This window comes from Cynocephalus volans, chromosome 10, assembly GCF_027409185.1.
Source record: "Cynocephalus volans isolate mCynVol1 chromosome 10, mCynVol1.pri, whole genome shotgun sequence".
In the NCBI taxonomy this organism is placed as follows: Eukaryota; Metazoa; Chordata; class Mammalia; order Dermoptera; family Cynocephalidae; genus Cynocephalus; species Cynocephalus volans.
In genome coordinates this window covers 117,377,841-117,399,056 of record NC_084469.1, presented here as the reverse complement: position 1 = coordinate 117,399,056, position 21,216 = coordinate 117,377,841, and the positions used below count along the sequence as shown (strand labels likewise).

The window sequence follows — 21,216 nt, the reverse complement described above, 5'->3', positions numbered from 1 at the left end:
CTCGATTAAAACAGCTTATGGCAAAATCACAAGTGATCTCTATACTGCCAAATTCAATGATCAAATCAGTCTTCATTGTTCAATTTTAATCAATCAATTCTCAGCCTATCAGGAGACTGAGATCACGAAATCAACTTATCAACTTAGTAGCTTCAAAAGATTTACAAGGCACATTATTACATACAAACTTGTTACCAAAGTATCAGCTTTTAATGAGTTATGACCACTGATGCTCACAGGTTAATTTTTTATAATCATTTCCATGGAGGAAAAAAAATATCTCTCATTCCAAAAAACCAACTTGCAAACATTTGGAGCAAAACCTCTTCCAAAGGAAACAGAAGCAACTGCTTTTATTGTTAAATTTTCAATTCACAGATTAAAGATTCATATTACTCACATTCTTAATTAGAAACCCCATCCACAGGGTCCAGTCAACTCTCAAATGAGCTCTGGGGGGGAAAAGGATTTTAAGAAAGCTAGAAAACTTAAGGAAATTCTTGGTCTTGCTCTTTCTCTGAAGCTAAGGACAACTTTGTGTCACATTTGCAACAATTAGCATGTTTACCTACGTGCTGTCAAGGAGGGGATTTTAAAACATCATTGACAAGGTGTGTTTGTTTATTCTCATCATGTAACAATGATTCCACACCTAATTTATAAATCTAAGACATTACTGGACTACATAACCTCACAAATAACTGACAATATCTTTACATAGAATTGCTGCTGCTTATTACACATCAATCAAAGGTCACATCAACATGGCATGAAGTCAGGAGGATTCCAAGCTAACACCATCAGAACCTTCTTTGGTGTGACAGAGTATCTCCAAGTGTGTAGTTTTCCACATCTTAGGTTTTGAAGACATGATCTAGGAGTGGGAAAGCTTCTGAACTTAACCTCTGATGAGCTGAGTCCAAGTCACAGGAAACACTGTAAGCAATGTCATGGGCAAAATCTGTGCATAATGTAAAAGTGTGCTTATGCCCACTTCTAATGGAATACCACCTCATAAGAAAATTCTATGCAAGTCCTGATTTTCAACCCATTCAGTAGCTTCTGCATCAGTGTCACAATATTAAGCTCTGAATTTTAAATATGCACATACTGTCATATTCATTTAGTGACTTACGGTTTTCAAAGCACTAGGTATGTGGTACTCAAAATGGTTGGCTTTATAAGACCTGAACTAAAGACATTTCACAGTAGGTTTCAATGCTAATCCACACTGTGGAGGTTGGTGCATAATTATCTTCACACCAATAAAAGGATTCACTCTAATACACGAATTCATTACACAAACCAAGAATAAGCTTCTAACTTATTCTGACAGATACAACATGAAATTTGTCCATATTTTAACTACTATTCCATAAATACTTGATGTTTATATAATATTGCAACTGGAATGGAATCATATTACATAGAAAAGTGTGTGAAAACCAGATATAACAAGCTCTAAAGGGCTAAATTTGTTATAAAATGGATCACAGGCTGAGAAATCACTAATTATACGTAACAATTATCTCGTAAATCAAAAGATGACTGAAGGTTACCCATTACATATCCAAATCTAGGAATGAATTCATTCCACAGTAGATTTGGAATAAAAACAAAGAAAAACATAATTTAGGAAGTAATATTATACATGGCAAACCTATACAACAAAATTGAGTAAGCTCGTTTAGTTTGAAAAGGAATAATCTAGATTTGTAATATCCCATAGGTTCCATGTTAAGTCATCTTGTCAAGAAATCTTTTTTAAAGTACTTAACCATAAATAAAGTTGTTCATACACACCCAACGAGCACACACATGTGGTTATCGAATGAAATCTCAGTTGAAGAGCAGCATTTTCATAAACACTAGAGCTAAGCAATATAATACACACAGATTTTTACTGCTAATGTCACCAGCAATCTTAGTGATAAAATAACACTTTTCAATAGTCTTTCCTGATGAACATTTGAAAACCAAAACTATAATTCATCTAGTGAAACAGGTAATGTCCCTTAAAAACAACACCTGAAATTATAACAGCTGACCAGTCACATTGTGTTTCAATATTAGCCTGCCATGGCTCCTAGAACAACATAAATCATACAACATTTGTGCATCTTAGGGAATGGAGCACTGAAACGTAGGCTTCTTCAGCTTCTTCAGTTCCTGCGGCTCATCATTATTCACCCTGTGCCACTCACATGACCCTTGAGTTTCTCACAGCACTCTCTGAAAGCGCTGTGTTCGCTTTGCAAATGATTAATCATCGGTATGCTAGATGATCAGTAACAAAAGAAAATGCATACGATCCATTAAATGTGTTTTTCCAACATCATAATACCGCAGGTCCCTGTGAGTTGGCAAAACTTCTCACATAGGCGTCCAGATTCACGCTTTGCAGGATAAGGCCTCCTTACGCAAGGAACGGTTGAGAATGTTTGCTCCCCACACCCAGAGCCATTCAGGCATATACTGTGCAAAAAGAAACTAAAAATGAAAGAGAAGAAGGTTAAATGGTTAAAACCCTAAACAACCAACACCGAAGGAACAGATGCACAGATCAGCACATGATTTATCTAACAAGTATCCACCAATAACATTAATTACGGCAAAGGAAAAAGCCCTTAGGTGCTACTGTATTGAGCGCCTATTTTGGTTTAAGATTCTACCCTAGATTCTACGGGGAATAGAAACATGATCACCATCCACCCTCCCCTCTTTCTCTAATGAGGTTGGACAGACCTGCATGTAGTAATACGATTCCATCTTCACTTAATGTGATATCAGTAGCATGTTCACTGGTTAAGAATCAAAAAATCATTATGGGAATAAAAGTCAGGTGGATAGGTAGATGCACACATGGTTAGTACTATATAAGAAAACTGGGGTTTAAGGGACAGGATGGAGTGAAGTTAAACAAGAGAACTGAGTTTAAAACACTGACCTTGGGACAGCATCTTGAGATGTGATGAGGGCTCAGGGAACCAGGGTAGGAGACCAAGGGTCTCAACCAAGGCCTTTGTGTCCCGAGGCGACATATGGCAATGTCTGAAAACATTTTTGGTTGTCACACTGGGGGTGGATGCTACAGATATCTAGTAGGTGGAGGCCAGGGATGCTGTTCAGCATCTTGTGACGCACAGGACAGCTCCCTACAACTAGGGATTATCTGCCCCAAATGCCATTAATGCTGAGGTGGAGAAACCCCGTGCTACTCTGACAGATTTTCCCATGAAAGTTCCACACCTTGTATATTAAGGAAGAGAGATGAACAGGCCCCTGGCAAGTACTGACAAGAGACAGGAGCCCAGTACTGGGCCTGGAGCCATGGGTAATGTTCAGGGGTAAATAACTAAGGTCTCTTTGGACTTCTTTAAAAAGCCAGGATTTTGTGGGGAATTGCCTAGATACTCCTCCTTGGAGCCTGTACCCCAAAGAAAAGTGTTCTAAATCCAAGGAGATAAAAGGAGTCATTTTATGTTCTCTTAGGAGGACCCCATAAATAGGGTCACACTGAAACATGTAGGCAACTGAGACAGCTAGATCATCAGAACCCCCTTCAAAGTGATATTCTTTATGCATTTTCAGTGTTTATTTACTGGGGAAGTGATCAGCATCCAAAAACTTGTTTGATTCTTAATTTCCATTCATAACCACTGTCTGTTTCGGGGGAGCAGCATCAAAGTATATTCCTCAGCTTCCCTATGGAGCTGTGTGTGGAGGCTTCACCAGCACACTATTTCTGGCTCATTCCAATGTGGTTTTGGCACCCTGCATAGCAGGACAGAAGGAGCTTGGTGGAAAGAGCTAATGGAAGAGGAGGAGAGAACTTGATCCTCTGGGTATTGATAGATAAACTAAAGGGGCTGACTCATTGATCCGTTTAGATAAAACAGTTACCAGAGAGGAGTGCCAAGTCTCTCAGTACTAGGAACCATGGGAGAGAGTACCCAAACTGAAGAGGGGAAGTTGGCGGGGGAGGTACGAGAGCATGGATTTTAGGTTCTTGAAGGCTTTGTCCACATAGAGGGGTCCTGAGCAATCTGTCTAGGCCTGAGAAAGCAGCTGCTGCTCCTCCACAACAAAAACCCACAACTCTTGATGCGGTGCAGCCCCTGAAGTGGCCACTGCTCAGTTAAGACTTAGAGAAGAAGGTCAATAGTAAACGTACATGTTCACTTGTTGGAAATTGCATTAGCAATGAAAATGCAAATGTCATACATTCCCCAGAGACAGAGACAGTGGACTTAGAGATGTAAGGAATAAATGGGAATGGAAAAGATGGAAAAGATTCTAAATAACACGAGCTAGGATCCTTCAACTGGAGTTATTCCAAAGGTATAAATGGAGCTTCTGTGAAGGCATGTAATTAACATTCCTTTTCCAGCTGGATTGGGAACCCAAGCTGGGGAAGGAGCGTCTTCACCTTGGACAGAGTCCCGCATCGGCTCCCCTGCACCCTCGCCCACTCCTCCACCCACAGCCTTCTCTTCCCACCTAGGTCCACCTCCCTCTGAAACGCCAACTTTTCTTTTTCTTACAGCAGCATGCAATGCACACACACACTCACATATGCACACATTGTATCTGTGAACAAAAGTAGGTACCAATTCAGAACAGGCTGCAACCCAATCCAGAAAGCTCAGATTCTCCTGTTCTCCCCTTCCCTAGAGCTGTCTCTAACAATTCCTATTATGTGCAGCATAGCACCGTTTTTTAGGCAAGAGATTTACTGGTCAAGCTGTGAAGGTATCTGCTTTTTGATCACATACCAGAACATTTCTGGCCTTACTACATGTTCTGAAGCTGACAAGTCAATATTGCCTAATGCCACTTCTGAAAATGAGATGAACTGCTCTCAAATCAATATTGATAACCAGTTAACAATGAAAGCAAACACATTTGAGCTCCTTTCTACTTGCTTTGTAAGTCCAAATCATTTTTTATACTTTTAGCTTGCAAATCTTTATTAAGATGCTAGCTTAACATACACAAGGTAAAATTGTTACGTTATACCCAGGGTGCCTGAGAGTAAAAACGTCACAGTGTTGAGCCCCTCTAATACTGCTCCTGTTTAGAAATGCTGTTTTACAGACTTGCTGACTAAGCTCATTTGTAAGGAAGTCTGAGGACCGGGCAAGGGGTGAGCACACCTTTTCCCTGACCTCTGCAGGCTAATCAAAAAGAGCCTCTTTTTATCTAAGCTTAGAAATGATCACGTGACACATTATGTCCCCAGTGAAAAGTTGTGAAATTACTTCAGATGCTATCCTTGAAGGGGCTTCAAGATGGATAATACCTAGATATGAAATATGCTGAGTGCTGCCAGAGGAAAGCCGCATGGGCTGAGCAGACTCCAGCCTCAGCCCCATGGTCAGGTGCCCCAGGCGTGTCACTCTCCCTGTGTCACAATTATTACTTCCACCCCCTCACTCTGTGCAAGCCTGCAGCCCTTCCAGCTCACCCCACTCTGAGCAGACCCTCCAGCAGACACAAATCCCTCAGCTTCCAAGTCGGCTTCCAGCAGTTTCTAGCTGTTTCTGAAGTCCAAACCATTTCCCTTCCTGGTGTTCAGGGTCCTATCCCCTTGTCATTCCTTAGGGACAATGCCTTTTTCTCCTGTCTTTCACCTTTTCTTCTCTATATGCTCTTTCCCTCCATCACTGAAGTACAGCCAACAAGCAAACAGCAAGCCTTCCCTAGACAGTCTCCATCTCTCATCGCGTTGCGAGAGTTGGCCTCACGTGGGTGCAGACTTAACCAGCACACCACTTCTGGCTCATTTAATGTGGTTTTGGCACCCTGGGCAGCGGGACAGAAAGAGTTTGACGGAAAGAGCTAATGGAAGCTAAGTGGAGAACCTGGTTGGGTATCGTCAACTCACTGCAACCTGGCTTCTCCCTAAAAATGTCTCCAAAACTGCTTTCATCAAGGTCACCAAAGAGTCCCAAGATACTAAGCCCCACATCCACATTCTGGTCCTCATGTTATGTGACAGTAGGCATCACCTGACATTGGTGACTGTTTCCTTTACCTCTAAACCATCTCTCCCCTTGGCGTCTGGGTCCCGCACTCTGCTGCTTCCCTATAATTCTTCCAGCTGCCCCTGCTGGGTCTCCTGTGCTGGATCTCCTTCCTCCACCTTTCCCTGGGATGCTGGAATCCTTGAGACTCTCGCCAAACTCTCTTTTCATCTCTACATGCCCTCCTTGGATGACATCATCCACTCCCACAGCTGTTCCCCAGCTAAATGCTGACGACCTGCAAAACTCACACCTGAGCTCTCATCTAGGCAGCTGCCAACTCCACTTCTCTGAGCTGTTTCCCAGGATCTCCAAAGCCAGCCTGTGTACAACTCTGATTATTTCTCTGATCTCCTCCTCTCATGCTACCTGTCTGAGTAAATGGCACCACTGACTTTCGGAAGCTGTAAACCTGAGAATGTGTTGATTCTTCCTTTCTTTCAACCCCCTCAATTCAATCTATTACCATTTCTTGTCAAGAAATAAATACACAATATCATTCTTATTTAACTCACAATGTAGAAGACTAACTGGAACAAACAGAACAAAATAAAACATATGTTTGACATATCAAACTTCTTTTTCACAGGCTGAAGATTGATAGAGGATTGAAATCTTGATAAAATTTAGATCTTTGCAACCTGGGCAAATTACATTCAGAAGAAATAATAACTGCAAAGGAAAAGTCACGGCAACAAGAGCTATTATGGAAATCTGCTATGGAAAAAAAGCAATTGAAGAATAAAATCTTTGTTGTAAATGGAAAAAAATTGATAATGTTGAAAACAATTTGAGTAAAATAAAAATGAAAATAGAAAAAATGCAAAGTTTTAATAGGTTTGTACAGAAAACTACTCTAGAGATTAAATCAGCTTAACAGAATTTCTTGGCAGAAAAACACATTCTCCAGAAAAGTTCAAAGTGAATAAAGTTTAATTGTGATGGAAATTGTTTTATAAACACACTCAGAATATCTACTGCATCTAAGCTCCACCTTCGTTATAGCTTTATTTCTAAGAGAACTTTGTGGTCAGTGACCTCTAAGACTACTTTTTATGTTTCTCAAGTAAGGACCTGGAAACAACCACTTAAATAAAACTGCTTCTTATTAAAACAATCTTTAGCCAAATCTTTCGATAAAAGTAAAAACTAACTGTTGATTTACTTATCTGTTTATTTAGTAGAGGTAAATCTAATAATCTTTGTGCAAACAGTCCCAAAAATATTTGTTTGATAGTCAAGAAAACTCCAAATATTTTTTAAAAAAAAGAAAATCTAAACTATGGCATGTCTATTTACTATACCAGATAAAAAAACACAAATTATTATAAATCATTGAGTTCTCTCACTAATACTTAGTATCACAATTTCAAATATTTAAGTTACTTTTTTTTTTTTTTTTGTCTTTTTCGTGACCGGCACTCAGCCAGTGAGTGCACCGGCCATTCCTATATAGGATCCGAACCCGCGGCGGGAGCGCCGCCGCACTCCCAGCGCCGCCCTCTCCTGAGTGCGCCACGGGCTCAGCCCTTAAGTTACTTTTTTAAATACTAAAAGACCCAAATTTTTGTCACGCCTGAACAACAAACATGAAAAAAAAATTGTATATACTGAGATAATATCTGACATAATAGTTACATGAAATATAGACCTATTTTTTTTTTGGTTTTATGTTTTTTTTTTTGGATTACACTGTTCGCTTAGAGGTACCCTTTCTTCAAGCATTACTAGAATTTTTTTTTCTCTGAAATTAGCATATAAATACTTAGTATTTTCATACTCCTACTATCCGCTTATATTAAAGCAGCATATTTCATCTTTTAGTCTCACAGAGTTTGAACTTTTGAAAATTCTTAATAATCTCACAAAAGAGAATTTAGTGTCTTAACCAAAATCATTAAGAGTGTCAGGCTTAAGAAGCAGAATAGACAATTCTCATTTTTCCTCATTAGGATTCAATCAAATTCCTATGTATCATTTAGAAAGGTTTAGGATGCATTAACCTAATTACGAGAACTGAAAGGACAGTGCTACCTGAATAGAATGGGACCAGTATCCTGTAGTCCTTTTTGAAATTCCAAGGGTAGAAACAGCATGATGTGCATATACTTTTGGAGAAGGCACCAACCACGGGCATTTGTGCAGAAAGCTGCTAGGTGCAGTCATGTTAGTAGCTACATAGAATGGGATTAAACTCTGTACAAAGATTCCTTTGGAAGCATATTCATACTGCAGTGCTCTGCTGAAGTGGTCTAAATAAGCCTGTTTAAACAGAGGGGAGAAAAAGACTGTTAATTATGAGGGAATTTAAAAGAAAAGTCAGGAGAAAAAAAAGACTTGCTTATTATTGTCATTTCAGAAAAAATATAGCACAAGCAAACATGGGTGCTGACAACAACCTTAACAAATCTGACCAAACAATTGTAACAAATGTTCTATCGCATTAGAATTTAATTGTCCAGTAAGTAATACCTGACCTTAGAAGCAGAAAATGCAGCCAGCTGGGGAGTGGGTTTGCAGCAGGAGCCAGAAGAGATAGTGACGATGGCACCTTTCTTTCTCTCCACCATTCCTGGCAACACTATATGGACCATCAAACTAGCAGCAGCAATGTTCACATTTATGATGTCCCAGAGTTTGTCCTCGGAGACCTGAGTAAAATACTGGGGGTAGGGATAAAACACGCCCACATTATTTACCAAGATGCCAATGTCTTTGTCTTTCAGGGCCTCTTGAATTGGAACATAGATCTCACGGCCACTGCTGAAGTCCGCAACTATAATATCGGTTTCCACTTTGTAGGTGTCAGCTATATCCTTAGCAACAATCTGCAATTTCTCTTGGTTCCGACTAATCAGGATAATATTGAGACCTCGACTTGCTAACTCTTCAGCATAGGCTTTTCCAATTCCATCTGTTGCACCTACGATGTAAGCCAGGAAAAGTGAGCACACTCATTTCACGGTATAACTTTGAAAATGGACTTAAATTAAATATGCCACTGCCAGCTTTAATCAGAGAAAAATTCATGATAGAAACAAAGTGAGCTCTAGTATTTATCAAGGACAACATCAAATCAAAAGTGTGAATGGTGCATGCTAGATTCTCTCCCAGACGCCCTGACAGTCAAGGAGTCCTTTTACATTCACCAACTTGATTATGAGACACAGGAGGAATGTATTTTCAAACTTCTATTGGGCTTGAATGAGTGCCAGGAGGGGCTTTTCTGGGAAACTAAATCAATAAATTAAAATGAAATTCAAAATAGGTGAAACATTTCTGAAAGCGGTGACAGTTTCTAAGGACAATTTCCAACCAGAGAGCAAAAAGGAAAAGTGAGGGGTAGGAAAGTAGCTGGAGGTCTGGGAAGGAGAGGGCAGAATAAGGAGGATAGAAATCATGAGGCAAGTTCTTCCTAAGATGAGGGCAGTAAGCGAATGTGAACGTAATCAGAACAGGAGTCAAGTGTTATTTTTTATCATCATGTTCCCATGAAAACATCACATTAAATTCAATGGCTCCTTGAATAACATATCCAGCTTAAAATACGACTTAAACAGAAGAGATTATTTTGATTTTAAATTAGGTTACCACTGATGACAGCCCATCTTCCATACTGCTTGATCAGGTCTGCTCTGCTCCCCAGACGAGGGATAAAATGCAGCCTGATCAGGCTGTAAAAGTCACAGATGACGGTGATGCTTTTTCTGGCCGTATACCAGGCTCCAACCAAAGCTAGCGCTTCCATATAGCAATTGCAAGACCTGGCAATTTCCCTGTACAAGAGGTAGAAGCTATCAACAGCAGCCATGGCAACCTGCAGGGAAGGGAAAAGAAAGAGATGCTCTTTGCTTAATAAGTTAAAGGAACATGCATGGTTTGAGTGAAGACACTAGCCTGAGGACATCATATGTGACAACTCTGCATTCAAGTAACAGTAACTTTTCAAATGCATGTGGCCCATGGAGCCCGTCCATTTACAATCTCATTATTTAAAACCTGTATCTTACAAAGTTCTTTCCTTCCCAGAAGATTAATCAAGACATCTACCAAAAGTTACTAAATTCCTACTAAAATTGAGGTACTGTGCTACATGTTGTCGATACAGAGATAAACACAGTATGTTCTGTGCCCTGAGAATATCCTAGTCTAAAAGAATGACAGACACAACTTTTTAATTCATATAAAATCCAAGAGATATATTTATTTCTTTGCTTTGTTCATAATCAGCAAGTGCAGATGACCTACTACCCATGCAGAGACAAAGTAGATGAAACAGAGGTAGTATCAAGACATAGTCTCAGCTTCAAGGTTATAATCCACTAGAGACAAAACTAAGACTTCAAAAACTTTAACATAAATTAAAAATGCATATTTTAAAAAGAGACACCACCCAAACTTGAAGAAATGTTTTCTCAGTGAAAGTAAAGTGAGCACTCCTTCACCTCACTAACTTAATTTGTACCCCATTATCTTTGCCTGGCCCCCTGGGTTTGAGAAAAGAAAAGTCCAACACAACTCTTGTAGGTATCCCCATGGCACACATTTACTAAGCACCTTCAGTTTCCATACACTGTGACAGAAGCTAAGGACTCAAAGATGGACTCAGTAATTGTGCTTAGGTGAAGAGGCAGACATTTAACAAAAAAGTTTAAAATGTCACATGATCTGATGGACATGTGCCTGCAAGCAGCAACAACCCCACAGAGGTAGACACAGGTCAGGCACAAGGGGCCCTGGCAACATGGCTAAGGGAACTGAACCTCTTCCTAGACCAGACCAGGGGACCACTGAGGTCTGATGCAACTGTGTGCTGTCTGTGAGGGACAAAGGTCAAAAAGACCAGAGAAGACTGAAAATTAAACCACAGGGAGCTCAGATATACACAAACACAAGGAAGCAGCTTATATTACACATAAGAAAGTAGATTTTAAGCCAAGAAAGAAAAGAAATAGAAAACTTCTGGGAGTGGCCCCTCTTAGAGAAATCCCATTAAAATAAGGAACAAAAAGTTGTGAAACTAAAAAAGTACCCAACAATAGCAGCAAAAATTGGCATAAGCTTAAGGAAGAATGAGTGAATTCTCTCCCACTCCACTGCAATGTAATCTGAGCACAACCAAGTTTTGCTGATTAAAATACAAACTAAACAGGAGAAACCAAATTAACCACTGAAATGTAACACATACAAGACTGACACCATATTGTGATATAAGGCAGACAAAATAATGAAAAACTGTTGAATAAATATGTGTGTATATATGTGTGTGTGTGTGTCTGTGTGTGGGTGTGTGTCTGTGTATGAGTAGTCCAATTTATAAACCAACAAAACATACAAAAAAAAGTGACAGAACACTGAAGAAATGGATAGGCCATAGGATTCCTAAAGCCCCACAATAAGGACCCAGTCTCTCAAACAGTAAGTCTCATATTGCTACCATATTACTAATAAAGCCGATGTGGCATAACATAAATTAAAAAATGTTTTTCTCAAATAAAAAGTTGGGCCACTTTATTTCCTATGAGTAAAATGCTATATACTGGGGTTCTGGTTCATAGACACTCACCTCCTACAATAAGAATGCCAAAGCTGATCATGAAAACAAAACATTATAAACTTTACTTAAGCACATAAACCAAATACTTAATATTTTAAAAAATTAAAATATTTTAATAAATTACTCCCTTGGGGTAATTTTTCTTCATGGACCAGGCTGGCTGAGATCCTCTAAAATATGAGATACCAAGTTCAACGAAGTTTGGACTGAAGATGTTTTTCTTTTTCTAATCAATCTTCTGAGTAGCAGGCAACAACACCCTTCGTTGCTCACAAAGCCTCTGAAATACGTTCAAAGTTAGGATCATCTGTCTCAAACACATTCTTTCTTCTACATTATGCATGAGAATGCACTCAGAGTTTGCAGATGCTAACCACGAGGGAGTGGCATGCCGCCTCTCGCCACGACCCCTTGTTCTGTGACATCCATGAACTAGCATGGTCCCTGCCACGTAGGCCGGCTGGCCGGACATGCCAACAACTAGGCCTGGTATCTGAGTACTTACACTGCTTGCAGATCCTGAATAGTCATAATTACAAGACTCCAAAAGAAATGACCCAAACACTTTTTCTCATAAGAAAAAACATTGAAAACAGATTTCATGTTAAAACATCCTAAATTGGGAGTTCCTGAAATAACTCTTTTGAAAGTGTACATGGGCCTTTTGTCATAAGCAATCAAACAGGAGGCCATGAGGAAAGTAAACACAGAAAATAATCACTTGTTTGCATTAAGACTTCTCAAACAAAATGTAATTATAAATAACAAAACTATAACCAAAAAACCCTAAACACTGGGAATATTAAATCTATTCTTCCAATAACAGGTAAGCATATATCTAGGATGTTAAAACAATGTTTTCAATGAAAAAATAAATCCCACATGTCAAGATGCATGAGCTGTGGTCAAGGCAGTACTGGTGGGGACATGAATGCACCAAGTGTGTGTTCTAGGTTTTAGCTAAAAAAAGAGGAGGTCCAGGTGTCTCAGGAGCGACCTTGGGAACTTCTTCCCTATTAAGCCCAGTTTTTTTTCAAGAATTTGAACATTTGTGAAGTAAAAACTCCAGCAAAAGGTGCCTGATTACCAAGAGGTTTCCCAATGTCTCTGCTCTAGTTGTTAGCCACCCTTGGTTTTCTCTTACCTTCTCCCTGTCAGTTCTGGGCCTTCAGCAATATGCAGCTCTGTCCTCCTAAGGCCAATCTGTGGACAAAAACCAACAAGAAACAAATCGCTTTTCTTTTTCCTCATAGCTCAGCAGGGAAAACTTTATATAAAATTAAAATTAAAGTTTTCAGAAAATTTAGAAAACACCAAATTTCTCATGTCAATCTCTGAACAGGCCGCAAAGCATCTCCTAAATGCAAAGTACCCTCATGTCAGAATAAGAAAGGCTCCAGTGTCTGCCTGGGCATAGTCCACTCGCCCCTCAAGGCTCAGCTGGGGAGTGCTGCCTTTTTCCTGCACCTTCTTTTCTGAAGGAATATTTCATCAAATGGGACAAAAACACATTCAAATTTGCTTAGAGGAAGATGGCAATCTGTGAGGATACTAGGGACCCGTAGGGAAACAGGGCGCAGGCAGCAGGCCGGCATCCTGGGAAGGGAGTGGACACAGAGCTGCCCTCGGGACCTTCTCTCCTGGGGTCTGCCTGGGTTTTCAACCGGCCTCATTCTATCTCTCTCTGCACACCACCTCCCTCAGCCCTGCCTGCAGAGACCACCTGAACATCCACACTTCCACAGCCTGCACGGCATCTCTGCTCCAAATTCCTGGAGAGATTCTGGCTGACCCACCTGAGCTCAGGTAGCCAACATTTGTCTGATCACCTGGCAGAGGTGGCAGAGAGGATGGGCATCCTGCAGGATTTGGGGCAGCCCACTAGGCAGTGAGTGGGCCGGGTGGTAAAAAGGACAGAAGGAAGGGAGCCTCTGTGACACACTCCCTCTCCTCCCACCATGCACACTGCATCAGAACTGTTTTGGTTTTTTATCACCCCCAGTAGGCTGTGTTCATCCAGGGCAGAGGCCAAATCTTGCTCCTCTCTGCTCTTCCAGCACCTTCCATAATTCCTGGCACAGAGAAGGAGCTCAACAGGTATTTGCTGAATTAAGCAGCACTACCAAGTCTCTAGCTGCAGCTCGCAGGCTGAGTCCTTCCTGTCCCGCTCTCAGTCCCCACACAGCAGAAACATCTTAGTTCCCAGCTCAGCAGTGGACCACCAACAAATCCTCTGATCTCTTACAGAAAGAAAGACCTGTGTACAGAACCTGCGGGGATGCCGTGCTCAGGCCCAGCAGAAGGGGGACATCTATTTCACAGATAAGGAGAAGAAAGGCCGTGTCAAGGGGCTCCAAGCTCACCTTGGCCCGGCTCCTCAACTCCACCCATCAGACACCCTTTCACCTTTGTTTCAGGGGCAGCACCACTATGAAACTTTCGCACTGCAGCTCCATGTGCAAATACCTTACACAGGTGTTATCACTGCTGCATGTTCTTTTAAATCACAGACAACCAGAGGAAGGCATTCACGGTTTGGTCCTCAGCCTTGACGCCACAAACACAATTTTATCACTCCTCAGAGGCCGCTCAAGATGGAGAGATCTGACTCACACCCACCAAACTCACAGAGGACTGACAAATTCAAACACTAGTTTATGTTATGAATAATGGACAATATAGCCAAGAAGGCTAAATACGCATGATCACTGGTCTGTAGAGTCTCTCATGTAGGAAAGCTACATGGAAAACCAAACTGCTAGAACAGCAATGGAGAACAGAGCTCAGTGTCAGAGACTGAGGGCAGCACCATGAATAAACCAGGATTCCACCCGTGCCAGCCTGTGCACACGGAATCCACAGAAAGCTAAACCGAGCAACTGTGATTTGGGGTGGCGAGGGCACCGCTGAAGGAGGGAAGTGGACCGTGAAGTACAAGTAAGACCCCCTGGGCAGAGAAGCGGGCAGGGGACCCAGGCAAGGGCATACTCGAAAGGCACAGCATCAGCAAATGTCTGGCTTGTTCGGGTAGAAGTTCGATGTGCGTGTGCTTACAGCATCGGGCATGCCCAGGAGGGCGTAAAGCGGGCTGGGAGTGGCCAGACTGTGAAACGCCTTCATGCCAAACTGAAGTGTCTGGACTTACTCCTTGGGCACCAGAGGAGGGAGCTAATCGGGTTGGTCTCGACAGGTGACTGGAGGCAGTTGTAATAGCACAGGCAGGAGGTCCCGAGCCCTGGTCGTTCCAGTGAAGGATGGAAGAGGACTGGACAGAGAGCACAGGGCTCGGTGGCCCCTCACTGCCTCTGAGACACACCACACACGTCACACATTTGTTCACACCTTGACGGACCACAAATGGAAGAGAACAGGCAATTAGAGACTCATTACATCCTCTCCACCCTTCTCCCCACCCTTGAGTGCCTGATGAGAAACACTGTCTCTGTAACAAAGGAAGCAATCAGTACTTTCCCCAAAGCCACTAAACTCTGAAAGCTCATGGCCTTTCACTGAAACAGTTTTAAAGGAGCGTGTTATACATTTAAACCCAGGCACCGACTAAGCTATGTACAGACATCGAGCTGCGTTGAGTTTGTTTGTGCATTTGACTAGTTAATTTTTCTGTAGATTGATTAGTTAAGGGTATTAGCCTATGCTACATGAATGTTTGTCTTACCCTTGCCCAAATCCATGTGTTAAATCCTAACCCCCAGGTGACGGTATCAGGAGGTGGAGCCTTTGGGAGGGGATTAGGTCATGAGGGCTCTGCCATGTGAGGATGCGGCAAGAAGGCGCACCACTGAGGAACAGGACCCAGACACCAAATCTGTGGGTGTCTTGATCTTGGACTTCCCAACCTCCAGACTGTGAGAAGTAAATCTTCATTGTTTATATGTTACCCAGCTTGTATTTTGTTATAGCAGCCTAAATGGACTAAGAGAGTCTATAACTTAGAGAAACCCATTACTTAGAAAGCAACACTAAAACACAGTAAAATTCTGATCCCTGTACCATCTACCTGCAAAAAGTTATTAAAAACCTTTGTACATTGATGGTTGCCAGAGGCTGAGGGTGGGGAAAATTGGGAGATTTTGGTGACAGAGTACAATAAACTTCTGTTATAAGATGAGTAAGTTCTGAAGATCTAACGTACAGCATGGTGACTGTAGTTAACAATACCTTATAGTATACGGTACTTGAAATTTGCTAAGAGGGTAGATCTCAAGTGTTCTCACCACAAAAAAAGAGAAAGAAAAAAAGGGTAACTATAGGAGATGATAGATATATCTGTTAAATAACTTAACTGTAGTGATCAATTCACAGTGTATACATATATCAAATCATCATGTTTTACACCTTAAATATATACAATTTTATTTGTCAATTATACCTCAATAAGGTTGGAAAAGTAAAAAATTAAAATTTATAAAAATTTTTAAAGCTTTATTTTCTTGTCTCTACAGAAAATGAAGACATCAGTAAACAAAACAAAATCAGAACCACCCCACACTATGAAAAAAAGAGCGATTCCCCATTGTCTTTTAGGCATTTTCTACTTCTACAGGGCAATATTCATCAGGGCTATATCCATCAAACACTAAGCATGTATGGAAATCATTACAATTACAAAAGTGTCATGGGAAAATTATGGTCAAAACTGCAAGGAGCAAAGTCACCTTTCAAAGCACCACTGCTGTGGCCTGTAACACTATCCTGACCCACAGTTTAGCTGACTCGGTTTAGCAGTGTGAAGGGCAATAAAATCAAGTAGAAAAACCTTCACGACTCAAGAGTTCTGGGAAGAAAGTCCTGGTTGAAACACAGGCCTCACCAAGTTATACAAATGAATGAGAGCCAGGGTGGATGGCACAAGAACACAAAACAAATGGCCAAAAGGTTTTTAAAGAAAATAAAGCAAGTATGACAAGAAAAAAGACAATCGAAGCACCACCAAACGACAGTGTGGTCGCTGAATAACAGCCTCCAGAGATGACTTCGTCCTAATCCCCAGACCCTGCAAATATGTTATCTTATGTGGCCAAAGGGACTTTGTAGATGTGATTGAGTTAAGGACCCTGAGATGGGGAGATCATCCTGGATCATCCAGGTGGGCCCAGTGTAATCATGTGCCCTTATAAGAGGGGACAGAAGATCAAAGAGATGATGTGACCACAGAAGCAAAGGTCAAACAGAGTGCAACTTGAGGCGCTGCACTGCTAGATTTGAAGACGGAGAGAGGGGCCCGAGAGAGGACTGTGAGTGGTCTCTCAAAGCTGGCAAAGGCAAGGAAAAGCATTCTTCCCTGGAGCCTCCAGAAGGAAAGCAGCCTTGCTTGATGCCTTGACTTCAGCCCAGTGAGAATGAGTTTAGGTTTCTAACCTCCAGAACTGTGAGATCATTAATTTGTGTTGTTTTAAGCCACTACATTTGTGGTAATTGTTACAGCAGCCACAAGAAATAAAGATGGATGGACAGATGGACAAGTGAACTGTCAGTTAATCTGGCTTTCAGGACAGAAAAGAGACAAGCTGAAAATCCCGCAACATCACTTAAGCCAAAAGCATCACATGTGTTCAGGAGCCAGAAAGTCTCCTCAGAGATTCCTATGCTCTTCAACTGAATGGGGTAGACCTGAGGTCCTCCTCACCAGCTTCATCAACAGCTAGTGTCATCCAACTTCTCAGTAAGCTCCACGGCTATGGATGTTTCCATTCAAAACGTTTTTTCACAGAAATCTTACTTTTTTCAGACAAGAGTCTGAATCCGTCTTGCACTCAGGAGTCCAAATCCTATCTGTCCTTCCAAGACCCCTTACTGACCAGCCCCAGCAATAGGTCAGCCCTGGGGAACAGCTTCCCTTCACTTTCCAGGCCATGGCACTGACCCCGCCTCTGAGTTCCTCTCCAACTCTCTTACCCATGTGGCACTTACCACACAGTGCTCTAGAGTCTATTGAAATGTTTAACTTGTTTATATCTTGGTTCTCCAACTAGAGCATAGGACTCTCAATGGCAGGAAGTATCTAAAACTGATTTTTCTGTAATTAAAAAAATTTTGAAAAATATACACAAAGTGTGTAAAACCTATTATGCACCACCGTTTAAAGAATAATAAAAAACAGCCACCTAAGCCACCAGCCTCCTTAACAAAACCAGCGTCTTAGAAGCCCCACATGCTGCTTCTCTGATCACGTCCCCTCCTCCACCTCGGAGGTGGCCACTCTCCTAAATTCTGAGGTAATCGTTCCCTGGCTTTAAAAAAAAATAGTTGTACACCCCAAGCACGTATTCTGAAACAAGAATGGTACTGTTTAGTTTTGCCTGGTTTTGAACTTTATATAAAAGAACCGCACTGCATGTATTCTTTGGTGATGAGTTTCTTTCACTCAACATCATCTTCGAGACGCCTCCGTGATCCTGCAGCTGCAGCACATACTCCTCCACCGCTGTGCAGTATGTCACAGTATAAACACACCACAGCTCACACACCCACCCTACTGCTGAGGGGCGTGCAGGTTGTTTTTGTTGGTTTTTATTATACAGTTATGAACAATGCCACGATGAACATTCTTATCCAAGTATTCTGGGCACCTGTGTGAGAGTTCTTGAAGCGACATGCCTCATGGTCAAACTGCTGGGCTGCACGTGTTCAACCAGACACTGCCACCTTTCCAAAGTGGCAGAACCCATCTGCACACCCAGCAGCAGCAGTTCACGGGCCTCCTGACGATCACTGGCTGGGAACTCTGACGATTCACCTCCTGCCAACAGGGTGGCTGTGAGACAGTTTCTCATTATGGTTTCAATTTACATTTCCTTCATTAATAATAAGGTTGAAATTCTTTTGATGTTTATGTGGTGTTTGTGTTGTCTAATCTATGAAATGCCTGTTCCTATCTTTTGCCCCTTTTTTCTCCTTTGTTGTCTTCTTTTTCTCTCAGAATTATAAGAATTCTTTATGTAGTCTAGACATTAGTTCTCAGTATGGTTTGTGTCTTCATAGCACTTTTGATGAACTGAATGTCTTAATTTTTATGTAAACAAATTTATCAATCTTTTTCCTCTATGGTTTGTGCTCATTATGTTTTATTTCAGAAATCCCACCTTAGCCCCAAGTCATGAAGATATTTCCCCACATTATTTTCTACAAGTTTCACAGTTTTGCTTTTCAGCAAACTCCTCCTGGAGTTTCATGATGGTATAAGGTCGGGATCTCACATCCTTAATATTCCTTCATAGCACCTGGCATGCTGCTGTGCATGTAATATTTATTTAATAAATAGAATCAATTACTGCTTTGTGTTCAAAGGTCAAATTTCACTCTTGAGGAGAAGCTTCTCAAACTTTGTGTCAACACTTTAACAAAGTTACTACTGGTGTATCACAACTTTTAAAAATTTCCTTACCTTCCATTGCCAACTTTCAGTATATTACTAGACTAACAGTGAAGATGAGCAGAAAGAGCAACACAGCAACTGGAAACCTGGATTCTCACCCAAGATCCAACACTCCTCAGGTTCATGTCTCTATTTGTGCATTAAAATAATAATAGCATGCCACTCCTAGGCATATACCTAAGATAACTGAAAACGTTTGCTCACATAAAACCTTGTACATGCATGTTCATAGCAGCCTTATTCATAATAGCCAAACGGTGGAAACAACCAAAATGTCCATTAACAAATGAATGAATAAACAAAATGTGGTCTATCCATACAATGAAATACTATTCAGCCACGAAGAGTGATGAAGTACTGATGCACACTACAACATGGAAGAACCTTGAAAACATTATGCTAAAGGACAGAAGCTAGACACAAAAGGCCACATCTTATATGATTCCATTTGTATGAAATGTCCAGAATAGGCAAATCCATAGACAGAAAGTAGATTAGGGATGCTAGGAGAGAGGAAAAGGGGAGAAAGGGAATGCCTGCTAATGGCGTTGGGGTTTCTGTTGGGAGTGATGGAAATGTTCTGGAATTAATGGTGATGGCTGCATAGCACTGTTAGCATACTAAAACCTACTGAGCTGTACACTTTACAATGGCTAAAATGGTGTATTATATGTTACATGAATTTTATCTTAATAAAAAAAATCTGCTAAAAAGAAGTAGCACCAATTTGTTGAACTCTATGCTCCTGAAATATCCATACAGTGATTAAAATCACAGATTACCTGGGTTCGAACCCAGCTCTCTACTTAGGAGCTGTGTATCCTGGATGAAATCTGTACTTTCCTCCCATCACCTGTAAGACGGGGATAATAGCTCCTGCCTAATATTATGATGAGAATTAAATGAGGTAATACGTATAAAGCACAGAACTGTGCCTGTTCATAAGTGCTCAATCAACCTTGGCAATTAGCCGCTATTATTCAGTATTTGATGTTAGTTATTAGCTATCCTTAGCAGTCAGTTAAAACTGAGGGCTGACTTCATGCAAAAGCCTCTTGTAAGTGCTTTGTTCCTATGGTCTCACCTGACTTTCTTCTCATCAACCTTATGAGGTAGAGTTACAACCATCCCCAGTTTACAGACGGGGAAACTGTCCCCAGTTTGTAGCCAGGACCCCACAGCTCAGAAGGGCGGACTGGAATTCAGATCAAGGTCTACCCAAGTCCCGAGCCCTGGCTGGGGACCCCATTGTGAGAGCCCCAGCCGGCCTCACAGTAATTTGAGGTACACATCCTGCTGTAGCTGCACTGGCTTGCGGGCCTGTCTGGGCTCACGTTCCTTCAGGACAGGGACGTGCCTCATTCTCCCCTCGAATCCTTCCCTCCAGCCCCAGCAGGCCCAGCAAACACGCGCAACCCGGAACCCCGGCTGAGCCTACGGCCGCGGCATCGGGATGGGCGCGCCCTTTCTTTCAGAGCTCTATTATTCCGAAATATTTCGATTTCAGAAAAAGACGGCAACAACAAAATCCTACCCAACCCAAACCGTTTGGAAATGAGGATGAAAACGCATCGACAAAGGGGGTGACTTTCAGAACCCGTTCGGGAGGGGCTGGGGAGGGGTCTGCGGGAAGAAGGGCCACGCTCTGGGTGGGTGGGGCCGCCCCCGAGGGGCGGGGGACGGAGGGGTGTCCTCTGGGGGCGCAAGGCCGCAGTGGGGTGCGTGGGGATGGAGTCTGCAAAGGGGGACTCTGGGATTTCGGGGGACGGGTTGGGGATGCTTGGTCTGGAAGGAGGGTGTCCGAGTGGAGGGACGAAGAGGGCCGGGGTGCCGAGGGGCCCGACTGCACCGAGGGGGCCCGGGGGCGTGGCTGAAGGCGCGAGGGAGGGGTCGGGAGGATGCGCGGGGGGCGCGGTACCTGCCGGCGGCGCAGCCTCCGGACCGAGTCCCGCCAGGTCCGCGCGGCCGCCGCCCCCGTCTCCGCCGCCGCTGCTGTCGCCGGGCCGCGCTGCCACGTGACCCACGCACGCGCAGGGGGCGGAGCCGTTGCCGGCCCGCCCCGAGTGCGCGTGCGCGGCGGTTGCCGTGGCGACCAGGAAAGCGTTGGGCAGCCGACTACGCGGGGCGCCAAGAGGCCGGCGGAGAAGAAAGCGGGGCCTTTCTGGTGGGGTTGGGGGCTGAAACGGCCCCGCGGAACGGGTGCCCACTGCGGCGGGCTGTTCGGGGTTACAGGAGTA

The 21,216-nt window shown here is 42.5% G+C and overlaps 1 protein-coding gene across 1 annotated transcript; it reads right to left on the bottom strand.

Annotated features, from left to right (window-relative positions):
• Positions 1-173: 173 nt before the first annotated feature.
• On the bottom strand, positions 174-20,982 carry HSDL1 (hydroxysteroid dehydrogenase like 1). Its single transcript, XM_063111290.1, has 6 exons — positions 20,898-20,982; positions 12,728-12,786; positions 9,618-9,843; positions 8,504-8,949; positions 8,061-8,288; positions 174-2,490 (listed from the first exon to the last, which is right to left on the bottom strand). Exons 3-6 carry the CDS (start codon positions 9,835-9,837, stop codon positions 2,392-2,394), a joined length of 993 nt encoding a protein of 330 aa, XP_062967360.1. The 5' UTR covers positions 9,838-9,843; positions 12,728-12,786; positions 20,898-20,982; the 3' UTR covers positions 174-2,391.
• Between the last annotated feature and the right edge of the window lie 234 nt (positions 20,983-21,216).

What these genes read in the sequence shown, in the direction of transcription:
- HSDL1 (XM_063111290.1), bottom strand. Translation starts at nt 9,837, where the DNA reads ATGGCTGCTGTTGATAGCTTCTACCTCTTGTACAGGGAAATTGCCAGG. An exon ending in AAGATGGGCTGTCATCAGTG is followed by an intron (nt 8,950 to 9,617) that starts GTAACCTAATTT and finishes CTTACATCGTAG; the next exon opens with GTGCAACAGATGGAATTGGA. An exon ending in CTGCATTTTCTGCTTCTAAG is followed by an intron (nt 8,289 to 8,503) that starts GTCAGGTATTAC and finishes CTGTTTAAACAG; the next exon opens with GCTTATTTAGACCACTTCAG.